This window comes from Oncorhynchus keta, chromosome 36 (assembly GCF_023373465.1).
Source record: "Oncorhynchus keta strain PuntledgeMale-10-30-2019 chromosome 36, Oket_V2, whole genome shotgun sequence".
NCBI classification, from domain to species: Eukaryota; Metazoa; Chordata; class Actinopteri; order Salmoniformes; family Salmonidae; genus Oncorhynchus; species Oncorhynchus keta.
Window position 1 is genome coordinate 11,312,438 of NC_068456.1, and position 16,644 is coordinate 11,329,081.

At 43.7% G+C, this 16,644-nt stretch overlaps 1 protein-coding gene across 6 annotated transcripts in view; it reads right to left on the bottom strand.

Annotated features, from left to right (window-relative positions):
• The window catches only part of LOC118369621 (inactive ubiquitin carboxyl-terminal hydrolase 54-like), a 108,982-nt gene that overhangs the window by 33,469 nt on the left and 58,869 nt on the right, over nucleotides 1–16,644 (bottom strand). For all 6 annotated transcript variants that reach the window (XM_035754136.2, XM_035754135.2, XM_035754132.2 and 3 more), the window contains 2 exons: nucleotides 11,220–11,312; nucleotides 3,501–3,635 (listed from right to left, as the gene is read on the bottom strand). In XM_035754136.2, the coding sequence (XP_035610029.1) occupies nucleotides 3,501–3,635; nucleotides 11,220–11,252 (168 nt within the window). In that variant the 5' untranslated portion in view covers nucleotides 11,253–11,312. The remainder of the gene's footprint in view (nucleotides 1–3,500; nucleotides 3,636–11,219; nucleotides 11,313–16,644) is intronic.

Below are 16,644 nucleotides of genomic sequence, written 5' to 3' on the forward strand. Positions count from 1 at the left end.
GGTTGATTGATCACTCTAACTTCAGGCAGGAGCCCTCTGGGCGGTGGGATGACAGCAGAGTTCTGCAGCACCGCAGAGAGAGGGTCTCCACGGGGAGGGTCCAGTGTACAGTTAGCATCTGCTCCGCACCCACCATCTCACTGCCTCCAGACTGCAGCCGCAGCCAAGCACCTCGAATAATACACATTCAAAAACCCACCCAAGTTGCAGTTTTTGTATGTTCCCGGTTGTCAGCAGAACACAAGGGCTGCTAAACAAGCAGAAGAGGGGGAGAGGGGAGAGATAGGAGAGAAGGAAGAGAGGTGGAGAGGAGAGAACAAGCCCAGATAGAGATACAGGGTAAGGAACAGTCCTCTGGCTGGCTGCCCAATGCCGTTGCCTATAAGATTAGCTGGTAAGGAGGAAATAAAATGATTCTTTACAATCATGCACCTCTGAGAGGGGAGAAGGAGGGACGGCGGCCAGCGGAGGAGAGCAGGCTCGTTGGTTTCTTTGTGGTAATTTAGAGACCAGGTGGACTTACTGTGGGTTCAGGTAAAGGCCCTGTACAGAACTCTGCACTACAGCTTCCCAAAGTGAAAAACACTTCCCAACCTTTCCTTTGTTCTCCCAAAGAAAATAGTGACACTCACTGTTTTGTGAATGTTATGCTACTGCAAATGTCTGGTTTCAACATACAGCATTTAGCTATGAGATCCCTTTTAGCTGATCTCTTAGCTCTTCTGTTTTTACATACAGTTGAAGTCGGACGTTTACACACATCTTAGCCAAATACATTTAAACACAGTTCTTCACAATTCCTGACATTTAATCCCAGTAAAAATTCCCTGTCTTCGGTCAGTTAGGATCACCACTTTATTTTAAGAATGTGAAATGTTAGAATAATAGCAGAGATAATTATTTATTTCAGCTTTTAGTTCTTTCATCACATTCCCAGTGGGTCAGAAGTTTACATACACTCAATTAGTATTTGGTAGCATTGCCTTTAAATTATTTAACTTGGGTCAAACATTTCAGGTAGCCTTCCACAAGCTTCCCACAATAAGTTGGGTGTATTTTGGCCCATTCCTCCTGACAGAGCTGGTGTAACTGAGTCAGGTTTGTAGGCCTTGCTCGCACATGTTTTTTCAGTTCTGCCCACAAATGTTCTATAGGATTGAGGTCAGGGCTTTGTGATGGCCACTCCAATACCTTGACTATGTTGTCCTTAAACCATTTTGCCACAACTTTGGAAGTATGCTTGGGGGTCATTGTCCATTTGGAAGACCCATTTGCGACCAAGCTTTAACTTCCTGACTGATGTCTTGAGATGTTGCTTCAATATATCCACATCATTTTCCTTCCTTAAGATGCCATGTTTTTTTGTGAATGGCACCAGTCCCACCTGCAGAAAAGCACCGCCACAACAGGATGCTGCCACCCCCGTGCGTTACGGTTGGGATGTGTCCTTCGGCTTGCAAGCCTCCCCCTTTTTCCTCCAAACATAGCGATGGTCATTATGGCCAAACAGTTCTACTTTTGTTTCATCAGACCAGAGAACATTTCTCCAAAAAGTATGATCTTTGTCCCCATGTGCAGTTGCAAACCGTAGTCTGGCTTTTTTATGGCGGTTTTGGAGCAGTGGCTTCTTCCTTGCTGAGTGGCCGTTCAGGTTATGTCGATATAGGATTCGTTTTTACTGTGGATATCGATACTTGTGAACCCGTTTCCTCCAGCATGGTCCTTTGCTGTTGTTCTGGGATTGAGTTGCACTTTTCGCACCAAAGTACGTTCATCTCTAGGAGACAGAATGCGCCTCCTTCCTGAGCGGTATGACGGCTATGTGGTCCCATGGTGTTTATACTTGAGTGCTATTGTTTGTACAGATGAACGTGGTACCTTCAGGCATTTGGAAATTGCTCCCAAGGACGAACCAGACTTGTGGAGGTCTACAATTGTTTTTCTGAGGTCTTGGCTGATTTCTTTTGATTTTCCCATGATGTCAAGCAAAGAGACACTGAGTTTGAAGGTAGGCCTTGAAATACATCCATAGGTACAACTCCAATTGACTCAAATGATGTCAATTAGCCTATCGGAAGCTTCTAAAGCCATGACATCATTTTCTGGAATTTTCCAAGCTGTTTAAAGGCACAGTCAACTTAGTGTATGTCGACTTCTGACTGAATTATAAGCTAAATAATCTGTCTGTAAACAATTGTTGGAAAAATAGGTAAGCAGCTTGGTTTGAAGAAATCAACTGTGAGAGCAATTATTAGGAAATGGAAGACATACAAGACCACTGATAATCTCCCTAGATCTGGGGCTCCACGCAAGATCTCACCCCGTGGGGTCAAAATGATCACAAGAACGGTGAGCAAAAATTCCAGAACCACACGGGGGGACCTAGTGAATGACCTGTAGAGAGCTGGGACCAAAGTAACAACGCCTACCATCAGTAACACACTACGCCGCCAGGGACTCAAATCCTGCAGTGCCAGACGTGTCCCCCTGCTTAAGCCAGTACATGTCCAGGCCCGCCTGAAGTTTGCTAGAGAGCATTTGGATGATCCAGAAGAAGATTGGGAGAATGTCATATGGTCACATGAAACCAAAATATAACTTTTTGGTAAAAACTCAACTCGTCGTGTTTGGAGGACAAAGAATTCTGAGTTGCATCCAAAGAACACCATACCTACTGTGAAGCATGGGGGTGGAAACATCATGCTTTGGGGCTGTTTTCCTGCAAAGAGACCAGGACAACTGATCCGTGTAAAGGAAAGAATGAATGGGGCCATGTATTGTGAGATTTTGAGTGAGATTTTTTCCATCAGCAAGGGCATTGAAGATGAAACGTGGCTGGGTCTTTCAGCATGACAATGATCCCAAACACACCGCCCGGGCAACGAAGGAGTGGCTTCGTAAGAAGCATTTCAAGGTCCTGGAGTGGCCTAGCCAGTCTCCAGATCTCAACCCCATAGAAAATCTTTGGAGGGAGTTGAAAGTCCATGTTGCCCAGCAACAGCCCCAAAACATCACTGCTCTAGAGGAGATCTGCATGGAAGAATGGGCCAAAATACGAGCAACAGTGTGTGAAAACCTTGTGAAGACTTACAGAAAACGTTTGACCTCTGTCATTGCCAACAAAGGGTATATAACAAAGTATTGAGATAAACTTTTGTTATTGACCAAATACTTATTTTCCACCATAATCTGGAAATAAATTCATTAAAAACCCTACAATGTGATTTTCTGGATTTGTTTTTCTCATTTTGACTGTCATAGTTGAAGTGTACCTATGATGAAAATTACAGGCCTCTCTCATCTTTTTAAGTTGGAGAACTTGCACAATTGGTGGCTGACTAAATACTTTTTTAACCCACTGTATATAAAATAAAAATAGGCAGGAGTGGAAGAATGAAGGGTAATGTATGTGGGGAAGTGAGGGATAAGGTAAGTAAGTATGGAGGAATAAGGGAGGTGAGAGAGGAAGAGTGGAAGAGTGAGGGAGGGTTGTCTCTTACAAAGCACTCTGCAGCGTCGTCCATGATGCCCAGCTGGAAGCGCTGTTCGTCCTGGAAGGTCTTGGCCAGGGCGCTGCGGAGCGCGTCAGACGGCAACACCTTCTCACTGCTAAACTGGAATTGGGCAAAGATACTCTAGAAACAAAAATAAACACAATAACACAGCAGGGTCAGTAATATTAACACTCTCTGGAGTAAAAGGAATCCCACAAAGAAATTATAGGACAACCTGGCCTGATGACTCCTTGCTGTCCCCAGTTCACCTGGTCGTGCTGCTGCTCCAGTTTCAACTGTTCTGCCTGTGACTATGGAATCCTGACCTGTTCCCCGGACGTGCTACCTGTCCCAGACTTGCTGTTTTCAACTCTCTAGAGACTCTGAATGATAGGCTATTAAAAGCCAACTGACATTTACTCCTGAGGTGCTGACCTGTTGCAATCTCTACAACCACTGTGATTATTATTATCTGACCCTGCTGGTCATCTATGAAGATTTCAACATCTTGGCCATGTTCTGTTATAATCTCCACCCGGCACAGCCAAAAGAGGACTGGCCACCCCTCATGGCCTGGTTCCTCTCTAGGTTTCTTCCTAGGTTCTGGCCTTTCTAGGGAGTTTTTCCGAGCCACCGTGCTTCTACACCTGCATTGCTTCTGTTTGGGGTTTTAGGCTGGGTTTCTGTACAGCACTTTGTGACATCAGCTGATGTAAGGAGGGCTTCTTGAATAAATTTGATTGATTGATTGATAAATTCACAGGGTTCACATACAGTGCATACGTAAAGTATTCAGACCGCTTGACTTTTTCCACATTTTGTTACGTTACAGTCTTGTTCTAAGATTCATTAAATAAATAAAAATAATCCGCAATCTACACACAATACCCCATAATGAAAAGGCAAAAAACATGTTTTTAGTGCAAATGTATTCGATATAAAAAAACAGAAATACCTTATTTACATAAGTATTCAGACCCTTTGCTATGAGACTCGAAGCTGAGCTCAGGTGCATATATTTTACATTGATCGTCCTTGAGATTGTTCTACAACTTGAATGGAGTTCACCTGTGGTAAATTCAATTGATTGCACATGATTTGGAAAGGCACACCCCTGTCTATGTAAGGTCCCACAGTTGACATTGTATGTCTGAGCAAAAACAAGCCATGAGGTCGAAGGAATTGTCCATAGAGCTCCGAGACAGGATTGTGTCGATGCACAGATCTGGGGAAGGGTACGGAAAAATGTCTGCAGCATTGAAGGTCCCGAAGAACACAGTGGCCTCCATCATTCTTAAATGGGAGAAGTTTGGATTCACCAAGACTCTTCCTAGAGCTGGCCGCCCGGCCAAACTGAGCAATCGCGGGATGGTCACTCTGACAGAACTCCAGAGTTCCTCAGTGGAGATGGGAGAACCTTCCAGAAGGACAACCATCTCTGCAGCATTCCACCAATCAGGCCTTTATGGTAGAGTGCCTAGATGGAAGCAACTCCTCAGTAAAAGGCACATGACAGCCCACTTGGAGTTTGTCAAAATGCACCCAAAGGACTCTCAGACCATGAGAAACAAGATTCTCTGGTCTGATGAAACCAAGATTGAACTCTTTGGCCTGAATGCCAAGCGTCACGTCCAGTTGGAAACCTGGCATCATCCCTCCGGTGAAGCATGGTGGTGAAAGCATCAGTCAGGATAGAGGGAAAGATGAACACAACAAAGTACAGAGAGATCCATGATGACAACCTGCTCCAGAGCAATCAGTACCTCAGACTGGGGCGAAGGTTCACCTTCCAACAGGAAAACAACGTGGGAAAGGTGAACAGAGCAAAGTACAGAGAGATCCATGATGATGATGAGGTTCACCTTCCAAAAGGACAACAACCCTAAGCACACAGCCAAAACAACACAGTAGTGGCTTCGGGACAAGTCTCTTAACGTCGTTGAATGGCCCAGCCAGAGCCCGGACTTGAACAGGTTTGAACCAACCTGACAGAGCTTGAGAGGATCTGCAGAGAATAATGGGAGCAAGTCCCCAAATACAGGTGTGCCAATCTTGTAGCATCACCCAAGAAGACTCCGGGCTGTAAACGCTGCCAAAGGTGCTTCGACAAAGTAAAGGGTCTGAATACTTGTGTAAATGTGATATCTTTATACATTTGCAAAACTGTCTAAAAAACTGTGTTTGCTTTGTCATTGTGGGGTGTTGTTGTTAGTAGATTGATGACGGTAAAAAAAAAAACAATTTAACACATTTTAGAAGAAGGCTGTAATGTAATAAAATGTGTAAAAAGTCAATGGGTCTGAATACTTTCCAAATGCACTGTATTTTGACTGCAACCGGAAGCTGGCAAATATCCTTCACATCAAGTTAACACTCACTTCCTATAGTGTTTTATAAAGTCTTCATCCTTAGAATAAAAATAAATAAATAAATATACTGTTGTATAGTATATAGTCAATTCCATGGGAAAGTCAATCTGACCATCTACAATTAAAGTTCATTTCCGAATGAAACTACGTTCACATCTATCGTTAGGGTCTATAGGTTGGAGTTCAGGCTTTATTTGACCAGTTTAAGTAGGAAATTATATGCATTATATGCAATTATGTCCATTACAGAGTAGAATTCCAAGTCTCAAAAAAGTATTTTCAGTCAAAAATATCTAATGGCCTTTAGAAGGGGCTCACGGAGCTTGTTTTTCCACTCACTGCTGTCCCCCAGTGTAAAGTTATGAAGATGAAGTAATACAGACCAAATGAAGTGTCTTAAGTTATTTTGTGTGTTCTACAGTGTTATATAGATAGAAGGGGTGACTCTTACAGGCAATGTAACATCCATAAAGTTTTTTAGGAACGTTTTTGTAAAACACCTTTTTTCGAATCATCTTGAAACTTTTTCTGTTAAGGTTCTGTGCGCCCGAGTTAGAATACCTCATGATAAGATGTAGACCATACTATTTAGCAAAAGAGTTTATCTACAGTACCAGTCAAAAGTTTGGACACACCTTCTCATTCAAGGGTTCTTCTTTATTTTTACTATTTTCTACATTGTAGAATAATATTAAAGACATCAAATCTATGAAATAAAACATATGGAATCATGTAGTGACCAAAAAAGTTTTTTATTTGAGATACTTCAAAGTAGCTCATGCCTTGATGACAGTTTTGCACACTCTTGGCATTCTCTCAACCAGCTTCATGAGGAAGTCACCTGGAATTAATTTCAATTAACAGGTGTGCTTTGTTAAAAGTTAATTTGTGGAATTTATTTCCTTCTTAATGCATTTGAGTCAATCAGTTGTGTTGTGACAAGGTATGGGTAAAAGATCAAGTCCGTATTATGGCAAGAACATCTCACATAAGCAAAGAGAAACAACATTCCATCATTACTTTAAGACATGAAGGTCAGTCAATGCGGAAAACTTCAAGAACTTTGAACGTTTCTTCAAGTGCAGTCGCCAAAACCATCAAGCACTACGAAGAAACTGGCTCTCATGAGAACCGCCACAGGAAAGGAAGACCCAGAGTTACCTCTGCTGCAGAGGATAAGTTCATTAGAGTTAACTGCACCTCAGATTGCAGCCCAAATAAGTTCATGGAACAGACACATCTCAACATCAACCGTTCAGAGACTGCTATTAGTACTGTTTGTACATCTTAAGAGGACTCAAGAAATAACTCAAAATAACTCAAGAAATCTGTCATTATTTTTGACGTTTTTGCCGAGATCTTAGTCGACAATTTTACATCTGACTAAGATGCTTGATGCAAAATTTCTCAAGTGACAAAATGTGCATGAAAAAGTGTTGTCTCTCGTTGAATGACAACAAACACTTAATTGAAGAATCCCTACTGTTGACCAATCACAGACAAAGGGGCGTAGACTTTGGCTACTGATTTCGGCTTGCCTCGAGAAAGAAATGGCATGTACACGAACAGCCAGAAAAAAAAACGAACAAAACATCACAAAATGTAATCATAATATATGCACAAACTGTTCTGAACTGTTTCTGATGGGAAGCCTGCTGCCTCCTTAAAGGGATAATCCACCCCAAACCACAAATTCCTATTATTAACAGTGTTAAACAGTGCTAAATAACACTAATATGTAGAGAGAGAAAAATTGCAACAAATGTTTCATTTTGTCGTAAGAACAAGATTGGTAGAAACCTGTGATAATCGTTTTTGGAAATCTATTGCAGCTCAAGTCTACTACAGAACCCAACATGCAATATTCTCTCTCTCCCTGGGCTGGCTGGCTAGCTAGGTAGCTAGCTAGCTAGAAAACATACACACAATAATACCAAAGCCAATACCAGCATGTGAAGTAGCTAGCTCTAAGTTCAACTTACAGTTCATTTCTTACACTGTAATATAAATGGCATCTCTGCCCAGAGCGAGAGCAGCATTACATTCCTTTCCCACAGAGATCATTTTGAGATGGGGAAACTCCATTATAATTGGATTGCGTGATGATTAGCTTAGCAACCGCGTGACGCAGCATGACAACGTGCATGCGATTGGTCGACAGTCAGTTGGGTGGGGCGTTTCTCCATTCATTGCCCAAAGGAATTCCTATCTCCTCCTTTCTGTAACATCTCGGTTTCCTACAGACAGGGCAAATTGCGACATGGTACTTGAAGGACAAACGGAGGTGAATAATTTAGTACACTGTTTAGATTGAGCACATCTAAGCTAAATCTATACTTTGTCATGACGATATTAACGGACGGATGTGTTCTAGACAAGCATGGCCATACCATCTATTGGTTGATTGGGTGATCTGGAGTGCAGGCAATTGTTTTAATAGCATTGTAAAATGGGAGAGTGTGTAATCCAGTATCTTCAGTGACGAGAATTATATAGCTATGACAGGTTCCTACATGATTTCCTGATTTTCACAGGGCGGACCACTTAGAAGTTAAACCATGGGGGAAGATTGTATTTTACCCACCGATAGAACATAGGCCTTCACCAAATTGACAGGAGTTTCATGATTTTTATTTCTGGGGGTGGATTATCCCTTTAACCCAAACACTTCATCACAGCCATAATGGAAAACATACAAGTTAACAGCCATAATGTAAAACATACGAGTTAACAGCCATAGGGGAAAGTATTATAGCTTTGTACTTCCCACTGTCACTGTACCGCCTCTGAGTATTCAGGTATTCACCAGGGCATGACACGTTCAGGTGCAAGACATCCTTACGAATGGACTATTCTCATACCACAACCTAGACTTACTGAGAGAAGATGGCCCACTAGAATGTCTTTCTCTTTCCTCAATCAAAAAACACCCTGAACAACGTGGGTGTTTATTGGGAAAGTGGACACAGACACATGCAGGCACACAAACACCCACAGATGTGCATGCAGTTGTGCACGCACGCACACACACACACATACACACGTTTGCCCTGCCGCTGCACCTCAATTCATCTTGCGCAAGGAGGAGAGAGAGCGAGAGGAGAAGAGAAGAGGTGGGTGAGGTAAGGGAGAGAGAACAGGAGCGTCAGAGAAAGAAGTGGGGAGAGGATAAATGATCATAGCCTAATAATTCTTCTCAAATTAAATGCCTGGCAGAAATGCCCTGTAATCGACCCCTCAAATGAGCCCTGGTGAATTCCGATAAGGCTGAAACACCAAGAGAGAGGGAGAGAAAGAGAGAAGAGAGGGAGACCAGAGGGAGGGAGAGAGAGGGAGATGGAGGAAAATGGAAAGGGGGCATACGGAGAGATGGAGAGAGCAGAGGGGGAGAGAGAACAGGAGAGAGAGGGCGTGGGGGAGATGGAGTGAAAGAGAGAGAGAAAGTACAGAGGGAGCAGCAGAAGTACACTTAAGCCTACAATGACTATGACTCACACTGAGGTACAGTAGACACGAGTGTGAAACCAGCTAACCGGTCACAGTCAAAAGGACCAGACCTAGTTGCCCAGTAGCTAAAAGGATGGCCTCGTTGAACCCACAGGGCTCTTTCACTCTCCAAGTCCTGCCAGCTGGCCAGATTCAGCTGCTCTAAGCCATGCCTGCCTGCCTGCCTGCCCGCCCGCCTGCCCGCCTGCCTGCCTGCCTGCCTGCCTGCCTGCCTGCCACAGACCCACAAAGGAATCAGAAATGCCTTCAAATGTCACCATCAAACCCCTCTGATGGCCCTGCAGCCCTAATGCATCGCAGATCACACCACTCAGATTCACAAGAGCTCATTAAATCTGCATTTGGGGGTAAAAAATCCCACACGGCTGAGTGTGTGAAGTGCCATCCTGCAGCCACTCAAAAGGCATTTACGCAGCCCGACTGTCACCTCGGGTGCGTGTGAGTTTGAGACACCTCCTCATTAAGATCGAATCAGCGATCAAAACAGGGAAAAAAATAACTTCTGACCCACAGGATGAGTCTTGTGGTGTAATGAAAGTAGAATAGAGGCCAAGCTCGTCTGGTTCTGCCAGCCAGACAAAGAAACAGACAATCGGACAGAGATTTGGAATGCCCGACAAAGAGCCCAGTACTGCGTAACATCTAAGTTAGATAGACCACACACAGACAGAAATACACGGTCATGGTGAGATATATAGAGAATGGTCATTGGTCACAGTGAGAAGGAGATGGTCACGGACACGTTATAAGACAGCGAGACGGACCATCACGGTGAAACAGAGAGAGAACCATTGAGTCCGTCCCACTCCTCACAGACAGACAGACCGACAGAGACAAACGGACAGGAGAAAGCACAGGAGAGAGCCTCTCATTCCCAACTGAGATATTGAACGTTTGATGGAGAGTGCCAGTGGCATTCCTGCACATTAGATGGAATGTAATAATAAAACAAAGATCGATGAGAGAGGGGGGATTGGAGGGAGCAGCCATAATGGGAGAGAAAGGGGGAGAAAGAGGGAGTGTAAGGGAGATAGAGAGACAGAAAGAGAGAGAGAGGGGGGGGAGCTGGCTAAAGCCAATGATCTACATTCAGCAGTCTGTCCAGATCAAATCAAATTGTATTTGTCACATGCACCAAATACAACAGGTAGACCTTACAGTGTAATGCTTACTTACAAGCCCTTAACCAACAATGCAGTTTTAAGAAAATACCTCCCAAAAAAAGTAAGAGATAAGAATAACAAATGATTAAAGAGCAGCAGTAAGTAACAATAGCAGGGCAATATAGCAGGGGGTACCGGTACAGAGTCAATGTGCGGGCCACCGGTATCGAGGTAATTGAGGTAATATGTACATGTACCGGTAGGTAGAGTTATTAAAGTGACTATGCATAGATAATAACAGAGAGTAGCAGCAGCGTTCCAGAGGAGGAGGGGGCCTGCAAATAGTCTGGTTAGCCATTTGATTAGCTGTTCAGGAGTCTGACAGTCAGAGAGAGATCCATGGTACATAATCCATAACCATTGGCCAGGCATCCAACCACTGCCTGTCCACACCAGGGTAGATTACTTACTTACTGACAATTCAGATGCTGAGATACACATGTTCACATTCAAAGGCATGGTCCTCCATCTCTCTGGGGGCACTCAGCTAAATCCACAAAAGTCACTTGAGAAAAAAAACCTCCTAGATTTACTGTTAAAATAAACGCAACAGTCCAATATCAAAATAACCATCCTCTATCTGCATTCTTTGGAAGGCATTACCTGGAAAGGATTCGTGAATAAGTGAATCAACTCCACCAACCCCAGGCCCCATCCTCTCTCCACCCACAAGTCTAGACTCTTACCTTCAGGGCACAGAAGATACACGAGTCCTCCATGCACTTGTGTGTGGTCAGCTGCCGGAAGCTCCGGCGAAAGATGTCCAGGTGCCACAGGACCTGTGGGAAACAAGAGCAGGAAGGAGTGAGACAAAACCAGAAAATGCTCCTCAGGCCTTCTCATTTCCTGATTTCTAAATGGAGTCTTGAGTTGTCTACTGAGTAAACAACAGAAAGGTGCTGTGTGCGGGACATTAGAAGGTTGGTAGAGTGTTTCCATGGAACCCCTGAGAGAGACAAAGCTGACAGTCAGATTGTCTCTGTGTCGCCTCCGCTGCTGCCTCAGATGGTCGACATCCCTGCAGTGCGTGTCTGGTATAAAATGCAACGGGAGCATGTGACAAACATTTGCTCCGCTGCGTTGCCTGCGTTTGACTTTCCCACCCTCTAAGTGCCGGTGCTTCGCTCCAAAGGTCAAAGCTTTTCACAGATTCAAAACCCTTAGAGAGAGTAGGGACTGTCAATCTGTGGAAATCTAACTCTAAAAACCAGTGGAATTCCCTCGCTAACTCGTACCTGATGCTAAAGGATGTTCCTCCCTGGATTTGAGGTTAGTTACACAACCACAGTCGAGCCCACTGTTGTCCTGTCCAATCTCCCGTTGGCTCTGAGAGCCCCCCCACTGTTGTCCTGTCCCAAGCCCATCCAATAGGAACAAGAGCAGGTCCTCACCAATCAGATCCCTGATGCCCTCCCAGGCTCTTAATCCCCTCAGCATGGGAGGAATCCTGCACGCCTCACCGGGAGTTACGGGAAGAAGGAATAAAGACTGATGGGGGAGCGAGACAGACAGAGGGAGAAAGAGAAAGATAGTACGCGCTAGACCGCGGGAGAACGGGACAGAAGGTGGAATAGAGAGAGAGCAAGAGTTGAGAGAGAAAGAGAGAATGTGTGTGTGTGTGTGTGTGTGTCTTGGGTATATGTGTGTGAGAGACCCCCTCTGAAGCCTATCACTTTGAGGAATGTACGCTTGCCCAGGTCGAGCTGAGATGCGGGTTGTCAGCGGAACAAACGTGGCCCTGGCAGTTTCCTGTCGGTAGGCTCCATGGCATACCATCTCCCATCTGGCACCCTGCCTGGGTGCCCCCAAAGGGACACCTGTCTAGTGTACCCCCACCTGTCTAGTGTCTACCCCGACCCCACAGTGCCCATGTCATGGTCCTGCTGCCAGGCTGCCACACGTCACTGAGCAGAATCATAGAGGCCTGTCAGTCTCTGTTAACCTAACACCCCTAACCTTCCTCATCTCTCTGTTCCCCCTGTCTCAGACACTACCACCTTCACATTTTTCACACCAATCATGATCCACCCTAAATGATCACCCAATACTGTACAGTACAGCTGTGCTATCTTAATTGGATCCTTCTGTTGTCACAGATAATAAAAAATAAAAAAGGTTTATTAAATCACTCATTTCCACTTTAAAATGTCAGACTTGATTTATCCAAACTAAAAATGGATCAACCCCTCGAAAAATGTGCATTAATTATAATCCACATAATCATTTGCCATTCTTGTTACTGCAGACTTATTTTCCTGCTGTGAGAAACTGGTCAGATTATAATAGTACATCTGTACGTCAAACATGGCTTCAATCAATTGCAACACCAATCATGATGGAACCAATTGTCACTCTATACTGTACGCCAATACATTTCTGCAGCGATGTAAAAAGCTATCAAACTTCCCCCTAAGTATTCAAACTAAAACATTGCTTCAATTCATTTAAACTCAAACAACATTAGGGGGTAAATAGTGAGTGTGGTCAGGCATGAGTAATACCTCAGTGAGCAGCAAGCCTGGAGCATCTGTTGGCCTCCAGCAGAGCCAGGCATTACAGCACTAGTACCCAGTGGAGCGGGTTAATAGCAATCAACAGCATTGAGCATGACAGGCCTCCAAAGGTCAATATAGCTGACCTCCGGTGACCTCCTCTAACAGTTTCTGCAAGGCAAGAGACTCCTCCAGGACAGTGTGAGCCAATACCACTTCTTAACGCTGCATACTTCCTCAGGCGTGAATATACAATCTGTCCAAGTGCGCGATAAAACACTATCATGGTCACTAAATTTGAAAGGACTTTAGCTTATTCCAGCTGGTATAAGTTGGTTGCCTGAAGCAGTAGGAAAAAAAGCACTGAGGCGGTTTAAGGACCATGTTGTGGCACTGCTGACTGAGATACAAGAAGTACAAGAACTGTGAGGTTGAACTATAAAACTAATAGATGTTCCTTGATTAACATTTACCAACATCAATCATATCAATTATTATTATTATTATTCATTTTTTTACACTGCTGCTACTCTCTGTTCATTATCTATGCATAAGTGCTGTTGACGTACAGATGTACTGTTATAATTTGACCAGTTTCTCACAGCAGGAAAATAAGTCTGCAGTAACAAGAAATGCAAATGATTATGTGGATTATAATTAATGGGCATTTTTGTAGGGGTTGATCCATTTTTAGTTTAGGATAAATCAAGTCTGATATTTTAAAATGGAAATTAGTGATTTAATAAACCTTTTTTATTTTTATTATCTGTGACAACAGAAGGATCGAATTAAAATAGCACAGCTGTACTGTACAGTATTGGGTGATCATTTAGGGTGGATCATGATTGGTGTGAAAAATGTGAAGGTGGTAGTGTCTGAGACAGGGGGAACAGAGAGATAGAAAAAGGAAGGTTAGGGGTGTTAGGTTAACAGAGACTGACAGGCCTCTCTATGATTCTACCGGTACCGAGTCAATGCGCGGGGTACAGGTTAGTCAAGGTAATTGAGGTAATATGTAAATGTAGGTAGGGGTAGGGGTTATTTTATTGTGTTACTTTTTTAAACTTGAGTTTATTTAGTATATATTTACTTAAAACTGCACTGTTGGTTAGGGCTTGTAAGTAATAATTTCACCTGTTGTATTCGGCACGTGATAAAATAAAATTAGATTTGACATGCATTAATTTCTAGATGTAAAAAGGCAATGTGTCAAATACAATGATTTAAGTGGGCCAAATTTTTTGTTGTATAGGCCTATACATTCAGAATGATAACTAGGTAAAATTCTCCAAATGGAAACCTTCCAGAGCTTTGTCACTATGGACAGCAAAACATTGTTTTGTTAGTACAGCCTTCCCTTGAGTAGGCTATCAGCAAGATTTGGGCCGGAGGCTGTGGGGTTGGAAACGCTCACGTTGAGATCAAAACATCCCAAAGAGAGTGATGAGAGATGAGTTCTATCCTGAGAAGTATCTTAAGATGAGAGGTTGCTGGTAATGCCCCATAAGACAGCCATAAGGAGGCTGTTAGCCACACGCACACATTAACATCTCCCAGATCTTAACAAGTCCTGACTGGACCTCTCCTCCAGGTTTCATAACCGGACAATACACCAGACCATCTGCACTGCAGCTGCTTCACAGAAACGCAAAGGAATACCTCAACACCTGGATGAGACCAAAAATGTAACTTTCAGTTTCACCTGGACTCAAAGAGCTGTGAGTTGGGGTCAAATGCCAGGTGAAACCATATGTAACATCGTGTGCCCGTCAGTCTGACAAAAAGTATGCCAGAACATTCCATCTATGCACCAAACAATCTGAACATAAGCAACAGATAAACTGAGTGTGTGATACCACAGGCCTTCAGTTATTTTTCTGAAGTATGTAATCGGAGACATTGGGAATTTCCTCTCATCCGTTCCAGAATAGTTGGAATGTATATTCCGTTTATTTACGAGACCCCTGCTGTGTTGCCACTCTGTGTGACCCTGTCCCTGATAATGCCTTCAATCTGTCAGCCATCACTTGTGATAAAAGTGTTTCAGGGAACTCATCCAGGAACGAGAAGCATAAAAAGTGGGAAAATCCGACTGGAAGAGATGCAAATCGATGATATAACAAAAAGAGCAAAATTCCAGCTTTAATGCTGCCATGACGACAGCACTTAAAGCAGGATTAGCAGATTACACTTAAGCAGAGAAAGGGAGGTGGCAGTGGAGGGGGAAAACAGACAACTTCTAACCCCAACAACACAAACATATGGAGAGAGACACACGCATGCATGCACTGCCCAAACACACAGCAAACCCACATCCCTACATGATTAAACTGAGTGTTTCATCTTTACTTCCAGGGGCAGTCTAAATCAACATCTCTAACCTCTCCTCCACATGGAAAAAGCTACTGTAGCTAGCCCTCCATCCAGCCTGCCTCGGTGCAGCTTGTACAGCACTATGCAACCAATCACACCCCAAAGACCCAACAACACTGATTGGTTTACTCACCCAATCAGAGAAGGGTGAGCATCACAATACCCAGGGAACCGACTCATTCCAAGGCTACCCCTCAGACAAGACTTAGGAAAGAACATGTGGCATGACCGATTTCATTCCGAAGGTGGAGGCGTGACTGCAAAACCTTTTTAGGCCATGATGAATAGCTCCCCGCCTTCATGAGCAGTGGCCGGTATGGTATCAGTGTCTGTGTGCAAGTAGTATGTGTTACTGCAGTTCTTTTACAAGGGCTAAATTAGAATAACAGAAAATATAGCTTTTGAGTCAATATTGCATGAAGAGAGAATGGGATCATATGTGCATAATGTGCAATCAGCACAATTCCTGGTTTGTGTTTGTCTTCCTGTCCTATGCCCCCTACCAGGTCCAATATGTTGCTTGTTCTCCCACTGCGGAGTGCAAATCCAGACCATGGCATTCTTCCGACGCACACAGACTATTCTTCCCAGGTTTGTGAACCCTTCTCTCTTTGTGGTGGACTGTTCGTCTTAGAGACAGATGTCCAGGATGGAAACACTGTCCAGTCCACAACTGTACTAAACAAAGCAGAGAGCAGAAAAGGAAGGTACCTCTCCATATGGGATTGGTAGGAGGCAGTGGAGGCTCCTCAGAGGAGGAAGGGGAGGACCACAAATTAAAATTGTGAAATATATTTTTTTTTAAATAAAACTCTACTAAAAATATTAATGTCACCAAATAATTGATTAAAACACACTGTTTTGCAATGAATGTCTACAGTAGCCTCGACAGCACTCTGTAGGGTAGCACCATTGTAGCCAGAGGACAGCTAGTTTGCATCCTCCTCTGGGTACATTAACTTCAATACAAAACCTAGGAGGCTCATGGTTTTCACACCCCTTCTACAGAATTACACAGTAATGACAACTTCTGGAGGACATTCTCGGCAAGCTATAAGAGCTCTTGCAGCATGGGTTTACTAATGCGTAAGTTCTATTAGCTATGTTGACTATGACATTAGCTATTATGGTGACGATGTAGGCTGTGTAGCGGTTAGCGGTCATGATATGAAGGTTTGGCTTGAAAAGGTTATTTCGCCTGGTCACAGACAGCTGATGTGTTGTGCACTGAAGTCCACAAGTGAAG